Genomic DNA, 16,834 nt, shown 5'->3' with positions numbered 1-16,834 from the left:
TCTCAAGATAAAGGTAATTGTTCTCTCCGACAAGAAGAAAATGTTTAACCATAGAAACAGAAATAGCTAGAAAGGAAAATACAATAGGGCATAATTCTGGGAGTTCTTTGCGCCTTTAGTAAACAAACCATTTAGTCTAGGGAGGAAGGCGTTACTGACCAGGCAGAGCGTGGACTGAGAGCTGACCCAGACGTGAAGGGGCTGGCCCCGGGCAGACACAGCTGGGGAGCGGGACCTGGGAGGTATCACGCTAGGATCTCCAGTAGATCTATTTACATTTTTACGTCATAAAAAGTAAAAAAACAAAACAAAAACAAACAACAACAACAAAAACCAGACATTCTGGGCAGGACAAAGCCTTTGTTTCTGAGGTCATCTGGCTGTTTTTAAGGTTTTTTAAAAGGAAAATTTATTCCAGGCTCGTAGACGTGTGCGTCAGTTGTTGCCAAGCACAAGAAGGGGAGAGACAGAGGCGGGCTGATTTAGACGTTAATGTCGCCCTGCTAATTCGCTCTGTAAGTGGGTTGCTGAGGCGAGCTTCCAAAATGGGTTGGAAAAATAAAATAAAATATATCTAAGGTTTAAAAATAAAGTATATCCAAGTAGCTTAGAAGTGGGTATGTTTTCCTCCCTTTTAAGGCAATATGGGATCATTGTTTTAGCTTTGGCACGACAGCCTGTGGAGGCCTGATGAAACACTCTGGGAGATAACAGATTGTCCGTTGTACAAACATGCCAGTAGAAGAGAGCCTTGACTTAAATGTTCCAGGCCTTTCAGGAGATGTGCTGACTCCATCCATACATTGATAACACTTATTAATTCCTTTTGAGGAAAGCATCTGGCTCTATTTTTACATATATTGGCCAAATTTTCCATAAAAATTACTTGCATCAGAATTAACCTTTCCAGTTTTACAGAAACGGTTAAGCAATTCAATGGTGTAAATGGTTTGACAGCTTTTGATACTATTTCTTGTAAATAGCAGTGAATAATGACCTCCCAGGGTGTCACTGAGGGTAATTCACACTTGCTAATGATTAACCAGCCACAGCTCCTGAACTTCAGAGCCAGCATCCAAAGCCCCCTGGTACAGCTCGTCCTGGTTTAGACCCTGGCTCAGGTGTTCCCAAAAGCTCTTTGAAAATCCCCTCTCATTCAAACCAGAACAAAATCTGTGTCCCATAAATGGGATTGGTGCATGAATTATATCCACAGTTACTGTGGACTGTTAGTTATTAAAATTGATGATGATGGCCTTGTAAGAGATGTGAAAATGTGAAAAGAAGTTCTTCAGAGAGAAGGAAAATAATACAGGCCAGAAACTCAGATCTTCACAGGCAAAGGAAGAACTCAGAAGAAGGAATGTGTGAAAGCAAAATAAAATTGATGATGACCAGTCTAAACTGGGCCCTTGCCTCCTCCAGTTCCATCTTGTACACTTTCTGTTTCTCTCATCTCAGGCTTGCACAAAATAGAAGGAAAACAAAACCTCCTTATCACACATCTGGTTCCCTCCCCACTTCTCTTCCTCCAAAGGTAGCCATTGTTCATGTTTCCTTGAATATCATTCGAAAAATATACAGGCATAAGCATTTTTCTGCAAAAAGGATGATACAACAGTGTTCCATTCCTTGCTTAAAAACAGCTCATCAATATATATTATTAATCTTCCCATACCAGCTCAGCCTGATTTACTTTGTTGTTGTAATGACCACAAAATAAAGTTTTCATGCTATTTTTGGTTCATATTTCTGTTTATTTGGTTTTTTTTTTTTTTTTTTTTGCTAAACTGCCTATCTATAGACTTTTTTTTAAAAACAGGGTTCTTCTTTCCTATGATTTGTATGAGCGCTCCATCAGTTAAGGAAATGGCTTTTATGCCTGACATGTGCTGCCAGTATTTGTTCCTAGTTGTTTTTTTTTTTTTTTTTGCATTTGAAAATGTTATGAATTTATCCTCAAATGTAAGTTTTCTAAAAATAGAAAATGCTTATACACATGTATATCTTTTACCGTGTCTCAATTTCATGTCATGATGAGAAAGGCCCTCCCCACTCCAATATCATATCCAGGCCTCCTTCCGAAATGGCTTGTCTCCACCTCAGCACGACTGACCCTTTGGACGGGATGATTTTTCTATGGCGGTCTGTCCTGTGGGCCATAAAGCGTTCAGCAGCATCCCTGGCCTCTATCCACTAGATGCCGGTAGTGTTCCCTCCTCTCCAGCTGTGATCACCAAAAATGTCTCCAGACATTGTCACATATCCCCTGGGAGGCAAAGCTGCCACATACACCCAGGCTGGAGAACCTCTGTTCTGGAACACGCAGAGGTGAGTTTTTAATTACTCTGTCATTTCAATCTTTGATTCAGATGATTCATTTTATTTTTGCTAAAGGAGTGAGAGATCCAGCTTGATTTTTAACTAAAGGTAGTCAGTTGTCCCAATTTAGTTTAGCCCTGATCTGAAAAGTCACCTTGGCCAAAATCTAAATGGCCTTACCATATTCTCAACTGTCTCATTGTTCTTTGTTTCCTCTTTATTTATTCTCAGTACAAAATACTTGCGTTTTAATTTTTACCAACTTGAAAACACACTTTAATATTTGAAGGGGCTTCCTCTGCCCTCCCCCCACCCCCAACACATCTTTCAGAATTTCCCTGGCTGTTGTGAGATGTTTAATTTTGATGAACTCTAGCAATTAAAAAAGAAATCCTGTTGGTATTTTAATAGAAATTGCTTTGAATTTAAAGATTGATTTGGGAAAGATAAACATCTTTATGCTTTCCCTATCGAATCTTGCTGGAAAGGATAAATTATATCTTTTATTTTACTTAAGTCTTCCTTTATGTCCCTCAGTAGGGTTTTAAAGTTTTCTTCATAAAACTTGCACATATTTCTTGTTAATTTTATTCCTAGATATTCATCGTTTTATTGCTTTATAAATAGCTCCTCTACAGCTTTGGGAGGAGGTAATGCTGATAAGTGGAAACATATGGGTGGATTAACCCTTTGATGGAAACAGGAGAAAAGGACTAAATTAAAAACTAGTACAGTATTCTGGAGGTCTTAGTTTTACCTCATAAACATGGTACTTATTCCAAACAATGTATGTAAGTGTGTTTGTGTGTGTGTGTGTGTGTATTTTTTTTAAATCAGGACACATCACCTCTCAGCATTCATTATTGGTCCACCTAACCCTATTCCTTTAGTTCTCTGTCAAATGAACTTCCGGGCTAATACAAAAACAAGCTTGTTCTTACTTACCATTTGAAAAAGAGGAGAAAAAACAGCACAACAGAAAACTTGACAAAGGTGATGGATAGGTAAAAATAAATAAATAAATACACAAAAGCCCCCAAAATGTGCTCACCTTCTCAAAGAAATGTGAACCTTAAAAAAAATTGTCATTTATTTGCCTAAGAGATTGATGAGTATGAAATTGACTGAGAATATGCAGCACTGGTTAGCATGGGTGTAGAGAAGGAGGTTTTCTCATGTACCTTTGGTGGGATTTTGAATAGATGAAATGATTTGGAGGGGGATTTGGCAATATCTGAAAATTCTGAACGTGTGTACCTTTGACCCAGCTAGTCCACCTTCTGAGGACTCCTACAGATACATTCACACAAGCCCCCAAAGACCTGCACACAGCTGACATTGTGCTGAGACCCACTGGTTCTTTCTGCCCAAGTTTACAGTCAGAAAGAGCTCCTTGGCACTGGTTGGTGCCTCTGTTCTATCCGTTGTTAAACACTTCAAATAAGTTGCATTATCTTTTTGTGCTTAGTTACAAATTATACACTATTTAAATGCTTAGCACTAAAGGAACTTACATAAATGAAAAAAAGCAAACTGCAGAATATCATTATCGCTTGGATCATGGACCAGGGGTCAGAACGGCAGGACAAATTATTTCACTCCCCTTCCTTTTCATCTGATGGCTGAGGATAATAACGGGTGCTTCTTAGAATGTTTTCAGGAATAAATAAGATAAAATATGTAAAGTATTTATTTACACACTGCCTGGCATGCTATATACAATAGCTGATTATATTATTATTAATGATTCTTACAGTCTCATTTTCATGCATTATTTTGTTTGATAAATATTTATTGGGTACCTACGATGTATGAGGCACTGTGCATGAAGATTTAATCATGAGCACACGTTTTGTGGGAGAATCGAAGGAAAACAAACACATGAGAGTCAAATAAACAAAAGAACTAAAATTCGTGGTGTTACAGAAGAAAGAAAGAAAGGGTTGAGTTAGACTTGTGGTTCTCAACCAGAGGTGTCCCCCCTCCCATTTCCGTCCCCTCTGGAGGACATCTGGCCCCGTCTGGAGCTTTTGTTTGTTTGTTTGTCACAACTTGGGGGGAAGGTGTTACTGGCAAGAACTGGTTAGCCACCAGGGATGCTAGTAAACATCCTACAATGCACAGGGCAGTCCCCACAACAGAGAATTATCCAGCCCCAAACAGCCTGTGGTTGAGAAACCCTGAACAAAATAGTGGCATTGGTGCCACTAAATTTAGGTCAGGTGGTCACAGAAGACTCCGCTGAGAAGCTGACATTCAGGACAAACGTTGACTGGTGAGAAACAGGCAGACAAGCAGCTGGTGCTGCAGGACCACTGAGGGGAGAGCGGACTTGAAAACAACAAATAGCAGTGATAAATCCCTTCCCTTGGCATGTGGTATACATATGTGCATATGGAGAGTGAAGGGCTCAGCGAAGTGGTCTTTTCTATTTCCTTTTGTATACCTCTTTCCTGCTTTGGTTTTTGAGAACAGCCTCCCACCCACCCATTTTTTTTGTAATTAAAAAAAAAAAAAAAAGAGGATAGGAAAACACAAAAAGCAGGCGAATTGGAAGAGAACCTTTTGTAAAACTCCAGGCAGATTTCAGAGAAGAGACAGGTTTTAGAGCAAACTGCAGGTGTCCAGGTGGCGCTGGTGTCAGAATCTGGGGTCAGTCTCTGCCTTACACTGCCTTCCACGTCCACCCGCCTTTCCACCAAACTGTGCCTGAGAAGAGCACAGGATTTAAAGCCAGGTCATTTATGTCCAGTACTTGGCTTTATCCTTTTAGCTTTGTTACATTTGGATGTGTTAAGTTATCTTGACTTTAGGGAAAAATAATAGCCTACCTTACTAGTTTGGGGATTAAATGAGGTCATTTCAATTAAGGGTTTCATAAACACAACACGGATACAGGGCGTTGAGAATAAAGAGAGTCAAGGCCCTGCTCAACAATTATTATCTTTTTGCTTTGTGCCCCTGAGTTCAAATCCCCTCTAGGTAAAGAGAAATGAGGGCTGTGCTAGAGGGAAAAAGGAGGGGGAAGGGAAGTGCAAGCAGGGAGAAAAGTGATGACAAACACAAGCAGTAGCACCAGCAGCGTTATTCCTGTAACTAAGGGGAGGAGGGTCCTCCTGATGGGATGGATAAAACCGCAAGCTGGCTGCAGCTCAGCCCCAGGCCCTTCAACAGACAATGGCCAGCTTCTCCTTAAGCAGCCCAAGACCCCCTGACCTGAGATGTGAAGAGCTGATTATAGAACCCTCGTGCAGTGCTTGGGGCCCGGCTGTCTGTGTGTTTTATAAAAATATCTCTCCCCTAGACCAGAAGCAAAAGATCCAGTGAGTGTGAGTCATGATTCCTCCCCTTAAGACAGTGCTGGGTGGAAACCATACTTTACCAGTGGTCGTTGAGCAGAACGAAATAAATAATTTCTCCAGTCACTTGATGGACCTAGTATCAAAATAATAATGATAATAATGACTGCATGTATTGATACACTTTCCTGACCTGTTTGCCTTTGAAGGGTTTGTAGCTAGGAAAAGTAACTTATACAACTCAGTATCTTTTCTTGGCCTTGAGGCAGCCTGAGAAGATAAGACAGCAATGGAATGATGTGTGCCCTGAGGGAAAAAAATAATGGTGAAGAACGTTATTAGCGCCTTTCTCAGGCACCAAACCGAAGATCACTTTTCACTGGTGCAATTTTCCAATATAATTAACATTCATATGAATTCAGCAAGTAATACATAGTAAATGTGAATCCACTTTTTTTTTTCCTTAGCACTGGAAAGAATCTTAAGTCATTGGATGGGTTTTACAGAGAGGCCCTGCCTGGGACATGAAGGGACTCACAGAGCCAGAACTGAAACTTGTTTTTCCACCTTGAGAAAAGTAAACAAACAAAAATAATCCTAAGCAATTGCTGGTTTTTCGAGCCCACTCTTCTGGGTTGTCTTCCTTGCCTGTGTTATGCGGGCTCCAGGCACTTTCTTCCCAGAAAGGATCAACAATCCAAAGGGTCCAACAAGTTTGGGACGGGCCTTGGGGGTGTGTGTGGAGGGGGAGCTGTACCAGAGGAGCCATCGCACAGAATGATGCCAGCGTTCCTCTCCGGGGCATCTCGCCAGCTTTAATAACCGCGTCCTTCGATACGATTTGCCCGAGCAAACGGCGAGCGTTGGCCGGATCCAGCCGGACCTCCAGCAAGAGAATTGAAAGTTCGACTTGTTCCTCCTCTCAATCTGAAAGAGGCTTTTAATTCTCTGCGCCCCTCCTCCTACCCTGTTCAGTTTGTTTTCTAGCTATAAACTCACTTCAACTCTCGGTTTCCATCTCGGTGGCCTGAGAATCGCAGTACTCGCCAAGTTCACTGAGAGGAAGAAAAAGATACCTTTGTGTACACAGTGAGAGCCACCGCGTGGCCGAGGACAGCCACGCGGAAGAAGGAAACATTTTGGTCTCGGGCTGATGAAAGAGGCCAGGGGGAGGGTTAAGTCGACCCGAAGGCGTGTTTGGTGGAGTGGCTTCGAAAGCGGCCGAGGCAGCCGAAGCCGCTTTCGAAGTTAGCAAACAAAGCGTCTCCCCAGTAACCACCCGGCTCCAGACGAGGCTCCTGCCACTCAGACCGCGGAGTCGCAGCGTCGGCCGCCCGGGCTCCTCCTCCTGCGTCCCTCCTCCCCCTTCTCCCGGTCCCAACGGATGTGAGCCACCAATCCCAGGGACAAACAACCCTTCAAATGCGAGGTCGGAGCGGCCCTCTAACGGGCGGCCCCCACCCTCTCCCCGCCCCACATCTGTCCTGCGCTCGGGCGCAGCCGCTGATTCATCTCCAGCCAGGCCGGGGAAGGAACTGCGCTCCAGCAAGTTGCAGGGGAGCCTCCGGGCTGGTGGTTTCCCCCCGGACCGTGTTTTCCCCTTTGCCGTTTCAGATGTGTGTTCTCTTAGGTGCCGAGCAGTCGGCACACCACAGGGAAAAAAAAAAATCGAAAGGTTGCCGCCTTCTTAGTGAGGCTTTTTCCCTTGTATATTCACTTTAAGTCCTGTAATTGGAAAAACCACCCAAGCTTTGTAAACTCTGGCCTTAATTCACTTTAGGGGCGGGGGTGTCTTTTTTGGGAGGGTGAGTGGGTGGGAGGCTGGCTTTAATTTTCAGCGTGATCCTAAAACAGAGGCTCCAAAGTCTAGTTAGTCATCGTTTGGCTGCCTTATTCCTCCCCTGGTTGAACCTTATTTCCACGGAGCTTCTGCCGGGTTCTCCATCGAGGTTACAAAACAAAAACAGCACAGAGAAACTGGGGGTAGACTCAGGCGCTGACGTCTCTACTAGGTTTATTTACGTTTAGGTGTGTGTGTGTGTGTTTTAAGTGATGGGGAAAGTCTTACTGTGGCATGTGACAGTTCGTTTACTTCAAAACAACAAGACAGACACACGCGAAAACTTCACCCAGAGGAGAGAGCGGGGAGGGGGCATGCGTTTCTTGAAATCAGCCCAGCAGCCATCTGGTCTTTTAAAAGGGTAATTTCATCTAGGAACTCCTGTTGGAGCCCTCCTCTCAACCAAAATAAACCAACAGGAACATGTGTTTACTTAAAGGTTAGTTTCTGTTTGAAATTCCGGGATGTCGTGGAGAAGGGGTCCCCTAGCAGGATTTGAGTCCTAAAAGTAGACTCTGTTTACTCAAACGGAAGAGCAGCCCCGGGTGTGGGAGCCCCCTTCCCATAAAGGCGGCAGCTGCCGGGGTCCGGGGGCGGGGGTGTCAGGCTGAGTCTCAGCGGGGCGGGCGCGCGTCCGCTCTGCGCCGTCCCCAGGCAGAGACTTTTAAAGAGCATGTGAGCATGACAAGTGTCTGTCCGCAACGTGTTAGATTTCGAAACTGCCTTGCAATCCAGTCCGGAACTCGCAGCTTTAGCCCGGGGGAACAGACTTTCGCCTGGGGTGTCTGTGTCTCATCCTCCCCTCCCGCCCCACACTGTCGCTGTTCGAGGAAGAGCCCCGGGAGAAGGGTGCGCCGCGCCGCGCCCGCATGTCAATGGCAGCCGTGCATTCTGGAAGAAGTTGGTTCTTGTCCCGAATACTTTTCCTACGGAGCCCCGCCCCTTGAATCAGCGGCGGCTGACTTCTACGGCCGCTGGAGCTGGGACGGTGGAGTTGGGGCAGCTGTCAAAAACGAAACAGGAGACTTTTCTTCCCTGGGGTGGAGGAGAGGAAAGAGAGGGCGGCCTTTTTTCCATCTGTTGCAATTTCATAACCAAACGCACCCTCGCCAGCCCCGGGAAGAAAGGCCCAAAGGAGAAACTCGGAGCACTCGGTCGGTGTCACCAACGCCGCGGAGCCAGGGACGCAGGAGGCGTGCGCATAGCTGGGAGAAGGGATCACGTTTCTGGGTTCGGCCGCCCCCACGAAGGACGGGTGACAGTGGCCAGGGGGCGCGGAGTGAGGCGGCCGCGGCGCTCAGTGCCGTACTCCTGGCTGGAAGGTGCGGGGGAGGGGCGGAGGAGCGGCGGGGCGGGCGGGGGACAGGGCGGGCGGCTGGGGGCGGAGGCAGGACCTCCTGTACCTTCCCTCCTCGCCTCGCTCACTCTGACAGCGCTGAGGTGCGCCGAGCAGGAGCGGGGAACAAAGGAGCGGAGTGGGGAGGGGAGCCAGTTGGGCGAGGGAGAGCCCCCGGCTGCCAGAAGGTCCCGCCAGGAGGAAGCCCAAGTGTCACTTGAATTCTGCCCGAGGAGCGGGCGCCTGGGATCCGAGAGCCTTGTTTAGCAATAACGGCTGGAGCGCGTCCTACAAGTTACGGGAGAGTTGGCCGGGAAGGAGAACAATCGGTGGGCTCCTCCGCTCTCACTCCTGGCCCCTCGAGAACCCAGCGTTGCCTCGCGCTGGAACCGGAGCTCCAGAATGAAAAGCAAGAAAGGTAAGAGTCCGCGGGCTGCGCGCGCCGTGGGCGCGAGTCCGGGGAAAACGTGCTCGCGGGCGGCGCCGGGCTTGGGGCGAGAGTGACTTAGTGGACTTTTCCGCCCCGGGGCTCGCAGGCCGGAGCGGCGGCCGTTGTCTTTGTTGAGGCTGCGTCTGAAAAGGCAGTTGCTGTCTTCCTTCTAGACACAACACGAGGGGCTGTTGTGGGGAGACGGGCCTCTCCACGCTGCTGGCACGTTGTCAAGAAACACGCTGACCGCCTTGTTTGTGCGCCTCCAAGTTTCATTGTCTCCGCCGACACCGCACGCCGCCGCGTGGCTTCTCGCTCCTTCTCGCCGGCAGAGAGTGGGGTCCAGGTCCGGGGCACCCCCGGCCCATTTGTCCCGGTCGGGACTGAGGCGGCCCGGACGGCGGAGCCGAGGCGCCTTTGTCTGAAAGTTGAGCGTCTGGGCCCCCCCTCACTCCGGATTGGGCCGGGCACGCTCTTCGCTAGTGATGGGGTGTTTTCACAATCGGAGGAATGCGACTCTGGACCCCCAGATCGCCCTCGGGCGTCGGTACCTTTGGAAAGCTAGACTTTTCAGAATTCCCAGCCTCTAAAAGTTTTCCCACAATGAATCTGGGGCAAGAGGAAGAGTTAGTACTGAGGGCAAGCGGCGTGCAGTCAGAATGAGTCCAAATGTAACATGCAAAAAGTGAGTCTGTCATTGTTTCCACGAAGCGTTTTGGAAGCCTTACAACTAAAATTTGCCGTCAGTCTGGTTTAAAAACAAAACACACAGAAAGAAAGAAAAAAAACACCACCACGAAAGGTCAAAGAATGTTAACTCCCTTTTGAAGTTAACTTTTGAGTCCCCGCCTGGGAGGTACCCCTGAACGTTCCGTCGTGGGCCGGAGTTGGCTTTTCTGTTGTGATTTATGTCGAGTGGTTCAAAACAGAAGTTAATCGCTGGGGGAAGCCAGCGCGGGCGGGGAGCGGGGGTGGGGAGCGCTGTTGCGCATGCCCAGCAGCGTCCAGAGTTTCTCCAACTTCACATTCTTTCAGAGTCGTCCGGCGAATACAGTTAAAACGGGCTCCTGCTAGAGGGGGACACCCTTGAACCCGAGAAGGTTCCCTCGGCCACGTTTTCACCTTGGACTTTTGTTCGTTTGATCCTGGGCTGGTGACTTTGACATACGCGGAGCTCCCCACCTCCTGCTTTCCGGGCGAGAGTAAAACCCGGGCATGGGTAGTTGTAATGGGATTCCCTGCGTCCCCTCCCCGGGGGCTCGGAGGTTTGGGCGTTTAACTGGGCTCGGGGAGAAAACGCGCTCGGGGAGCGCCCGTGTGGCCTCTAGAGGCCGTGTCGACTCGTGGAGGACTGACAGGTTCAGATCATCACTGGAAGGCGTCCTCGCCCTCGTGGTTGAACTGACTGGTATAAGTTTGGGGGTTGTTTTTGATGATCCGAGAGCAAAGCTGGACTTGCGCGGGGGCGGGCTGCCCCCATTGTTCGGACTCTGGTTGGGGAGGCAATGAATATCCTCCCCGAAACACCCCCAAGGCTCTCGGGTGCCCTCCCCCGGCACCCCTATCCCCCCTCGGCACTCTCGGGTACCCAACCCCGTTCCCCACCCCACCCCCAGCAGAAGGACGCGGCAGGAACCCGCCGGCCCCTGGGGAATATTCAGGACGCGCTGCCCCGGGGCGCCAGGTCCCGCTCCTGCGCGCCGACTCTAGGAAACAATGAAAGGTGACGTGTTGGAGGGGAAACTTTGCGACTGGTTGGGAGCTCGTGCGGGGGAGCGGAGACTGCCGAGGTTGCCCGGGTTTCTTTCCCTTTTTAGGTTTTCCTGGCAAATCCTCTGCGGGTGGGCAGGCCCCTCAGAAGGCTAAGATTCACGGCCCGGTTTCTAGTTTCTTCTAGTAACCTGAAACTCGGAGGCCCGCGTTTGCTAACTCGTGCGGTCGGAGGGGCGACTTCAGCCGGGTCTGCGGAGCTGGCGGAACAAAAGCCGCCGGGCCGGGCTCCTCCCTCCGCGCGTCCGGCGCGGCCCCGCCCCGGCCTGGAGCCACCTGGGGGCCGGCGCGCCGAGTGGCCCCCGCGAGGACTCCGGAAGAGAGCTGGCCCGCCTGGCTCGCCGAGTTGGACCATTTGTCTCTGTTTTGTAAAAGTCTGTGACAGTCTTTCCAAGTTTTGTTAAAAACAAAAGCACTTAAAACTCAATCGCGGAGCTGGGGATTTGTTAGGACTGTTCTGTGATAATAGTGTCTCGTCTTAGAAGGCTGAGGATGCCAAAAAGATTTCCCCAAATGACTTTAAAAGAAGCAGAAAATGCGTTGAGGAAAATCCCCGAAGTCTCTTTTTGCTCCCGGTTTCTGACTATGGAATTCTTGCTTTAGAATTGCTGTGCCTGGGGTCAGCCCAGCGCTCCTGGGATTTAGCGCCTGGGGTGTGAAGTACGATTCCTGTCGCTTCCGAGGGGTTCTGTTCAGGAAACTTGTCAGGTTAGGTTCGCCTTTTCCCTAATTGCACGCTTAAACGTTTCCTTCTATTCTTATTCCCAGGTCCTTTTCTAGCCTCTTCTAGATTTTTTTAAAAGTCAAGCTTCACAACCATTCTTTCCTCCTCCCCCGGTTCCTATTAAGAAAAGAAAATTGCTTTTTAGGGCTGTGGGATTCATAGGCCATCTTGTGGCTTTCTAAACAACATTTCCTTGTATGTGGATGGAGTAAAAGAGGCTTGTGATCCCCGAACCCCCCTCATCCCCCCCACATTTTTTAAAGTGTGAGCAAAGCAAGACGTTTGGAAACAAGTCGTAACCGGGAAAGTGTTCAAAAGCTCTGTTACAATAGGAAATGAGTAACGTGGAAAAGTCTTTTTGTTTTTCCAAGCTGAGCCACAATCCGGAGGGAGAGTTTTAATGAAAACAGCCCTGACAGCAGCAAGTGTGGTTTGCTGCAGTGAAACAGCTGGTGCAGCCAAGGAACTGAAGTCTTAACTTCCTGTTACTTAAGCTTTTGTGCACATATTGGAAATCTTTTGTTAAGTGGTCCAGAGGCCTGGCACTCATTTATTTAAATGAACTGAGAACTGAGTAAAGTCGCACTGCAGTTGGGTGTTACTTAACTGGAATCTGCTTTTGTGTCAGTAACCTATTTTGAAAGATCAGGCTTCTTGTCAAACTAAGTAAGCAGATCAAAGGACAGGCTTCAGGGCTTTTTTGTTTGTTTCAAACTCTTTATTATCAGTTTACAGTTGGGAATTCACTGTTCAATGAGCATGTTTTCACACTGTTTCCAGATTTAAAGGAAGGAGGGGAATTAAAAGCCTTGGGAAGGATGTCTAGCATTTCAGAGATTTTGAACAAACTGCTTTATTCAATGTTTCTTTAGTTAATTCAGTTACTTGACATGTTTTTAGAAGTTAAGATTTCTTAATCAGCAAATGTAAAACAGGAACATTTATACTTTCTTCACTTTTTAAAACTTTTTAATTGCTCTTCACCCAAATTTCAATATAAGTTTCTCATCTTCTCAACAGTGAAGGCACTTTCAGTTTTAAATGTGCCTCCTTTTTTAAAAACTTTTTTAAAAAGCAGTGTAATGAAAACTGCTGGGTTAGAGAAGCATCAAATATGTGGCAGTGGTTACAACTTAGGGTTCCTGGGCCTCAAATTGATGGCTGCTTGTTCATTAAGCCTTGAGCTGAAGTGAATTTGCAAAATCATCCTGCTCTTTTGTTAGAACTTGCTTTACTTTGTCTTTAGAAGTTCTGCCTTTCTGTGGACACTCCCTCCAGCCCCTTCTGCCCCCTGCAGTCCAAAACTGAAAATGTGTCACTAAGTAAGAGACTCAGTTAACTGGCGAGTTATCTCATGAACAAATCTTTGAATGAGTAGCTTTTTGAGTTTCAGTGTGTTAAAATGCTTCAAAAGGATGGGTTTTTAGAAAAATTCCTTTAAAATACATTGAATGGTTTATCACCAAGGAAAATTCCGTTTTTATTTCCTATCATAGTAAGCCGCTTGAGGCCTGTCAACAAAGCTAAGGAATGCCTACCTTTAGGTTTAATTAAATTCCTTTATATAGAAATACCGGTATTTTCAAACATGCTATGGTTTTTAATTCATTTTAAAAAATCTCAAATTTGTCTTCAAAAATGAGCATGTGTTTCTTTAGTCAGAGTAGCCTACTATAGTTCTGAAAGTAGGGGGATTTATAGTGTTTGCTAAAGTTTTTTAAAGTTCAAAATTATGTTTAAATGTCTAAAAGGGCCAAGTCTGAATTTTTGTGGGACCCAGTCTATGTGTGATTTAAATATTCTCTATGGCTTGTGAATTTTTAAAATTTCTGGTAGGATTAAAGTACTTACAAACAGAGTTCCCTCTGGGGGTTGTATATTCAGCTTTCTTTGTCATGTAATAATTTAAGGCTGAGCTCTGCTTATTGATATGGAGTTCTAGGTTCAGATTAAACTTGGCAGTTGAAGTTTATGGAAATTTTAAAATTTATTTAGTATTAGGCATCTTTTGACCTCTTACTAAAGTAGTGATAGTAGAAAAATATTTTTGTGTAATGAAATAGAACTTCAGTGGTTGTATTTTGTAAAAGGTGATGTACTGTCCCTTAGAAGTAGGGCTCTAGTTTTGAGTAAATGGGGGTAGCAATGAAAAGTAAAAGAAAAGGAACTGGCAGAAAATGTTGGCATACATTCATCTGTAGAAAACTAACTGGGTTAAGTGTGTAATTTTCCTGCCTTACAGCAGTGGAAAAAATGTACAAATCTTCCCTTTTATTTCAAAACCTTCCGTGGAAAAAGGAGGAAGAACAGCGCTTTAAATGTACATTAGGATGGCCATCGGACTGCTTCTCCTAGTTAGTGGTGACCTCACAGACAGGTTGTCAGACACATCCGTCTGCTGGAGCACCTTTCCTGTTTCACACGTGGCCAGTTCCTCGCTTTGGGTGCAGCTTTGTCTCACCTGCTGGATTAGACTTCCTGAGCATCATTCAAAAGGAATGTGAGACGCTGAATCCTAGAGGAAAGTGGGTCCAAAAAGGAATCTGACGGTGGGCTGAGAATCTAGAATCTGCTGCTGGTTGAGCTACTCTTGAAATTTCACATGAGCTCTGGTGTTTCAGGACAGAAAACAGCGGTCCTTCGTTCACTCTTGGGAGTTGAGAACACACAGTTGTGCTCAGTGATCAAGAGATGGGCTTTGCAGTAGGTGCTCTGCTGATAAACGCAGTTGACGGCTGGCCTTTGTCCTCTCCTAGGTGTCGTTGCCGCGTCCGGCAGTGAGACGGAGGATGATGACAGCATGGACAGCCCCCTGGACCTCTCCTCTTCCGCTGGCTCAGGCAAGAGAAGGCGAAGGGGCAATCTGCCCAAGGAGTCTGTTCAGATCCTCCGAGAATGGCTGTATGAGCACCGGTACAACGCCTACCCCTCCGAGCAAGAGAAAGCGTTCCTGTCCCAGCAAACACACCTATCGACACTACAGGTGAGGGAGAGGAGCACCAGCTCTGCACGGCGGGGGGGCGGCTTTCCCCGCCAAAGTCATTTTATAGCATTCCTGTACAGCAAGTCATTAAGCACCTCCCCACTCAAAAGGGGGGGGTATCTTTTTCTTGTAAACTTTACAGTGCTAACAGTTAATAACTGGCTAGATAAAGAAACAGAAACTCTTGACAGTCATCTGTCAAATAGCATTTCCTCTAACGCCTAAAAGAGTCTGCCTTTATGCAACGCACATAAAAAGAAGGTTAAATCTTACTCTATTGCCCAGGAAACTGGTTTGATGTTTAAACAAGAACAGGCTTCAGTGAGGTAATTCGTGTTCTGTCTGTTGACACAGCCATTTGAACTGGGAAAAATCAGTAACTGGGAGGAGTGGCCCTTTTCATCCAGGAAAGGGTTTCCTGTAGTTGATTAACTTAGATGCTGGGGCCGCAGATAACAGGTTAACGTGGGGAGAGTTAACAGGTAAACGTCCCTCTAAAGTCATTTTCAGACATTTGAGCATGTCTACCTTTTTTTTTTTCTCTCTCTCTTTCTTCCTCCTGAAAAGTTTTAAGGATGGTGAGAGACCAAAAAAAGGGAATTTGTATTAGAAGAGGAAGGTTTATGACAGGAAGCAGCTCTCTTTTCTTGGCTGGACTCAGATACCTTGAGATAACTTTGTAGGTTCTGATAAGCCTTCCCATGGCTTCTTTAATGCAGAGAGAGAGAGCAGCCAGGCGTCCCTGAGAAGGTTCTCTGCCGTGTTTGCAGAGGGTTAAAGCATCCCTGTGTGATTTCAGGTCTGTAACTGGTTCATCAACGCCCGGCGCAGGCTCCTCCCGGACATGCTGAGAAAGGATGGCAAAGATCCAAATCAGTTCACGATTTCCCGCCGTGGGGCCAAGACTGCTGAAGCTGGTTCTGTAGAGTCAGTGGTGGCTCTCAGAACCTTCGCACCGGCTCTGGAGGAGAGCGCGTTTCATTCCTGTACAGCTGGACCAAACCCAGCCCTGGGGAGGCCCCTGTCTCCCAAGCCATCATCCCCGGGATCAGTTTTGGCTCGTCCATCAGTGATCTGTCATACCACTGTGACTGCGCTGAAAGATGTGCCTTTCTCTCTCTGCCAGCCAGTTGGCGTGGGACAAAACACAGATATACAGCAGATAGCAGCCGGCAGCTTCACAGACACCTCCCTCATGTACCCGGAGGACACGTGTAAATCCGGACCAAGTACAAATACACAGAGTGGTCTTTTCAACACTCCTCCCCCGACCCCGCCAGACCTCAACCAAGACTTCAGTGGATTTCAGCTTCTTGTAGACGTTGCACTCAAACGGGCTGCAGAGATGGAGCTTCAGGCCAAACTTACGGCTTAACCCCTTTTTCAAGCAAAACAGTTCTCAAAGATGTTATGATTGCCGGGGTGATGGCAAGAGATGAATTGCATTATTTTATATATTTTTTTATTAATATTTGCACATGGGATTGCTAAAATGAAGCTTCCTGTTACTGAGATGTCTTCAATGGAATATAGTCATTCCAAGAACTATAAACTCAAAGCTACTGTAGAAACAAAGGGTTTTCTTTTTTAAATGTTTCTTGGTAGATTATTCATAATGTGACATGGTTCCCAAGATCATGTGATTTTCCCCCCCTCCCTTTCCCTCTTTTTTTTTTTTTGGTTGGTGTTTTTTTCAGACTGTGCAATACTTAGAGAACCTATAGCATCTTCTCATTCCCGTGTGGAACAGGATGCCCACATACTGTGTAATAAATTCTCAGTTTTTTCCCAAACAGGTATGAATCTAGTTGATTGATGCATTTTTTTTTCATGACGTAATAAAGTATTTTCTTTAAAAATGACTGTAATGCAGAGTATTTTGTTGAGGGAGATGCTTCTTAAAAATGAGTAGGAATATAGCACCCCAATAAGCAGGAAGTTGGGGGTGGGGTGGAGTGTGAGTTGGGGGGTGTCACCAGCTCTTTGAAGAACTGTGGACATCGCCAGTCTGTATAAACAGGATGTGTGATATTTACTCTTGATAGGAGGCAGAGCAGGCCCTTAAATCTTTACTTAAAACTGCATGACAGATGGAAATGAATCACTTCCATTGGTGTTTAGCTCACCGCT

At 46.6% G+C, this 16,834-nt stretch overlaps 1 protein-coding gene across 5 annotated transcripts; it reads left to right on the top strand.

The window, feature by feature from the left end:
- Positions 1-8,215: 8,215 nt before the first annotated feature.
- TGIF1 (TGFB induced factor homeobox 1) lies at positions 8,216-16,563 on the top strand. Of its 5 annotated transcripts, none has more exons than XM_032467114.1 (4): positions 8,643-8,783; positions 8,895-9,215; positions 14,478-14,704; positions 15,504-16,563. In XM_032467114.1, exons 2-4 carry the CDS (start codon positions 9,200-9,202, stop codon positions 16,077-16,079), a joined length of 819 nt encoding a protein of 272 aa, XP_032323005.1. In that variant the 5' UTR covers positions 8,643-8,783; positions 8,895-9,199; the 3' UTR covers positions 16,080-16,563. The 5 variants fall into 5 exon arrangements, with proteins under 5 accessions (XP_032323004.1, XP_032323005.1, XP_032323006.1 ...); XM_032467115.1 differs by lacking the exon at positions 8,643-8,783 and adding an exon at positions 9,401-10,950 and having other exon boundaries at positions 8,819-9,215; XM_032467113.1 differs by lacking the exon at positions 8,895-9,215 and having other exon boundaries at positions 8,216-8,783.
- Positions 16,564-16,834: the final 271 nt, after the last annotated feature.

The sequence above is a fragment of the Camelus ferus genome, chromosome 24, assembly GCF_009834535.1.
Source record: "Camelus ferus isolate YT-003-E chromosome 24, BCGSAC_Cfer_1.0, whole genome shotgun sequence".
Taxonomy (NCBI): domain Eukaryota; kingdom Metazoa; phylum Chordata; class Mammalia; order Artiodactyla; family Camelidae; genus Camelus; species Camelus ferus.
The sequence above is the reverse complement of the archived record's forward strand: the minus strand, read 5'-3'. Positions and strand labels throughout refer to the sequence as shown.

What these genes read in the sequence shown, in the direction of transcription:
- TGIF1 (XM_032467114.1), top strand. An exon ending in CACACCTATCGACACTACAG is followed by an intron (nt 14,705 to 15,503) that starts GTGAGGGAGAGG and finishes GTGTGATTTCAG; the next exon opens with GTCTGTAACTGGTTCATCAA.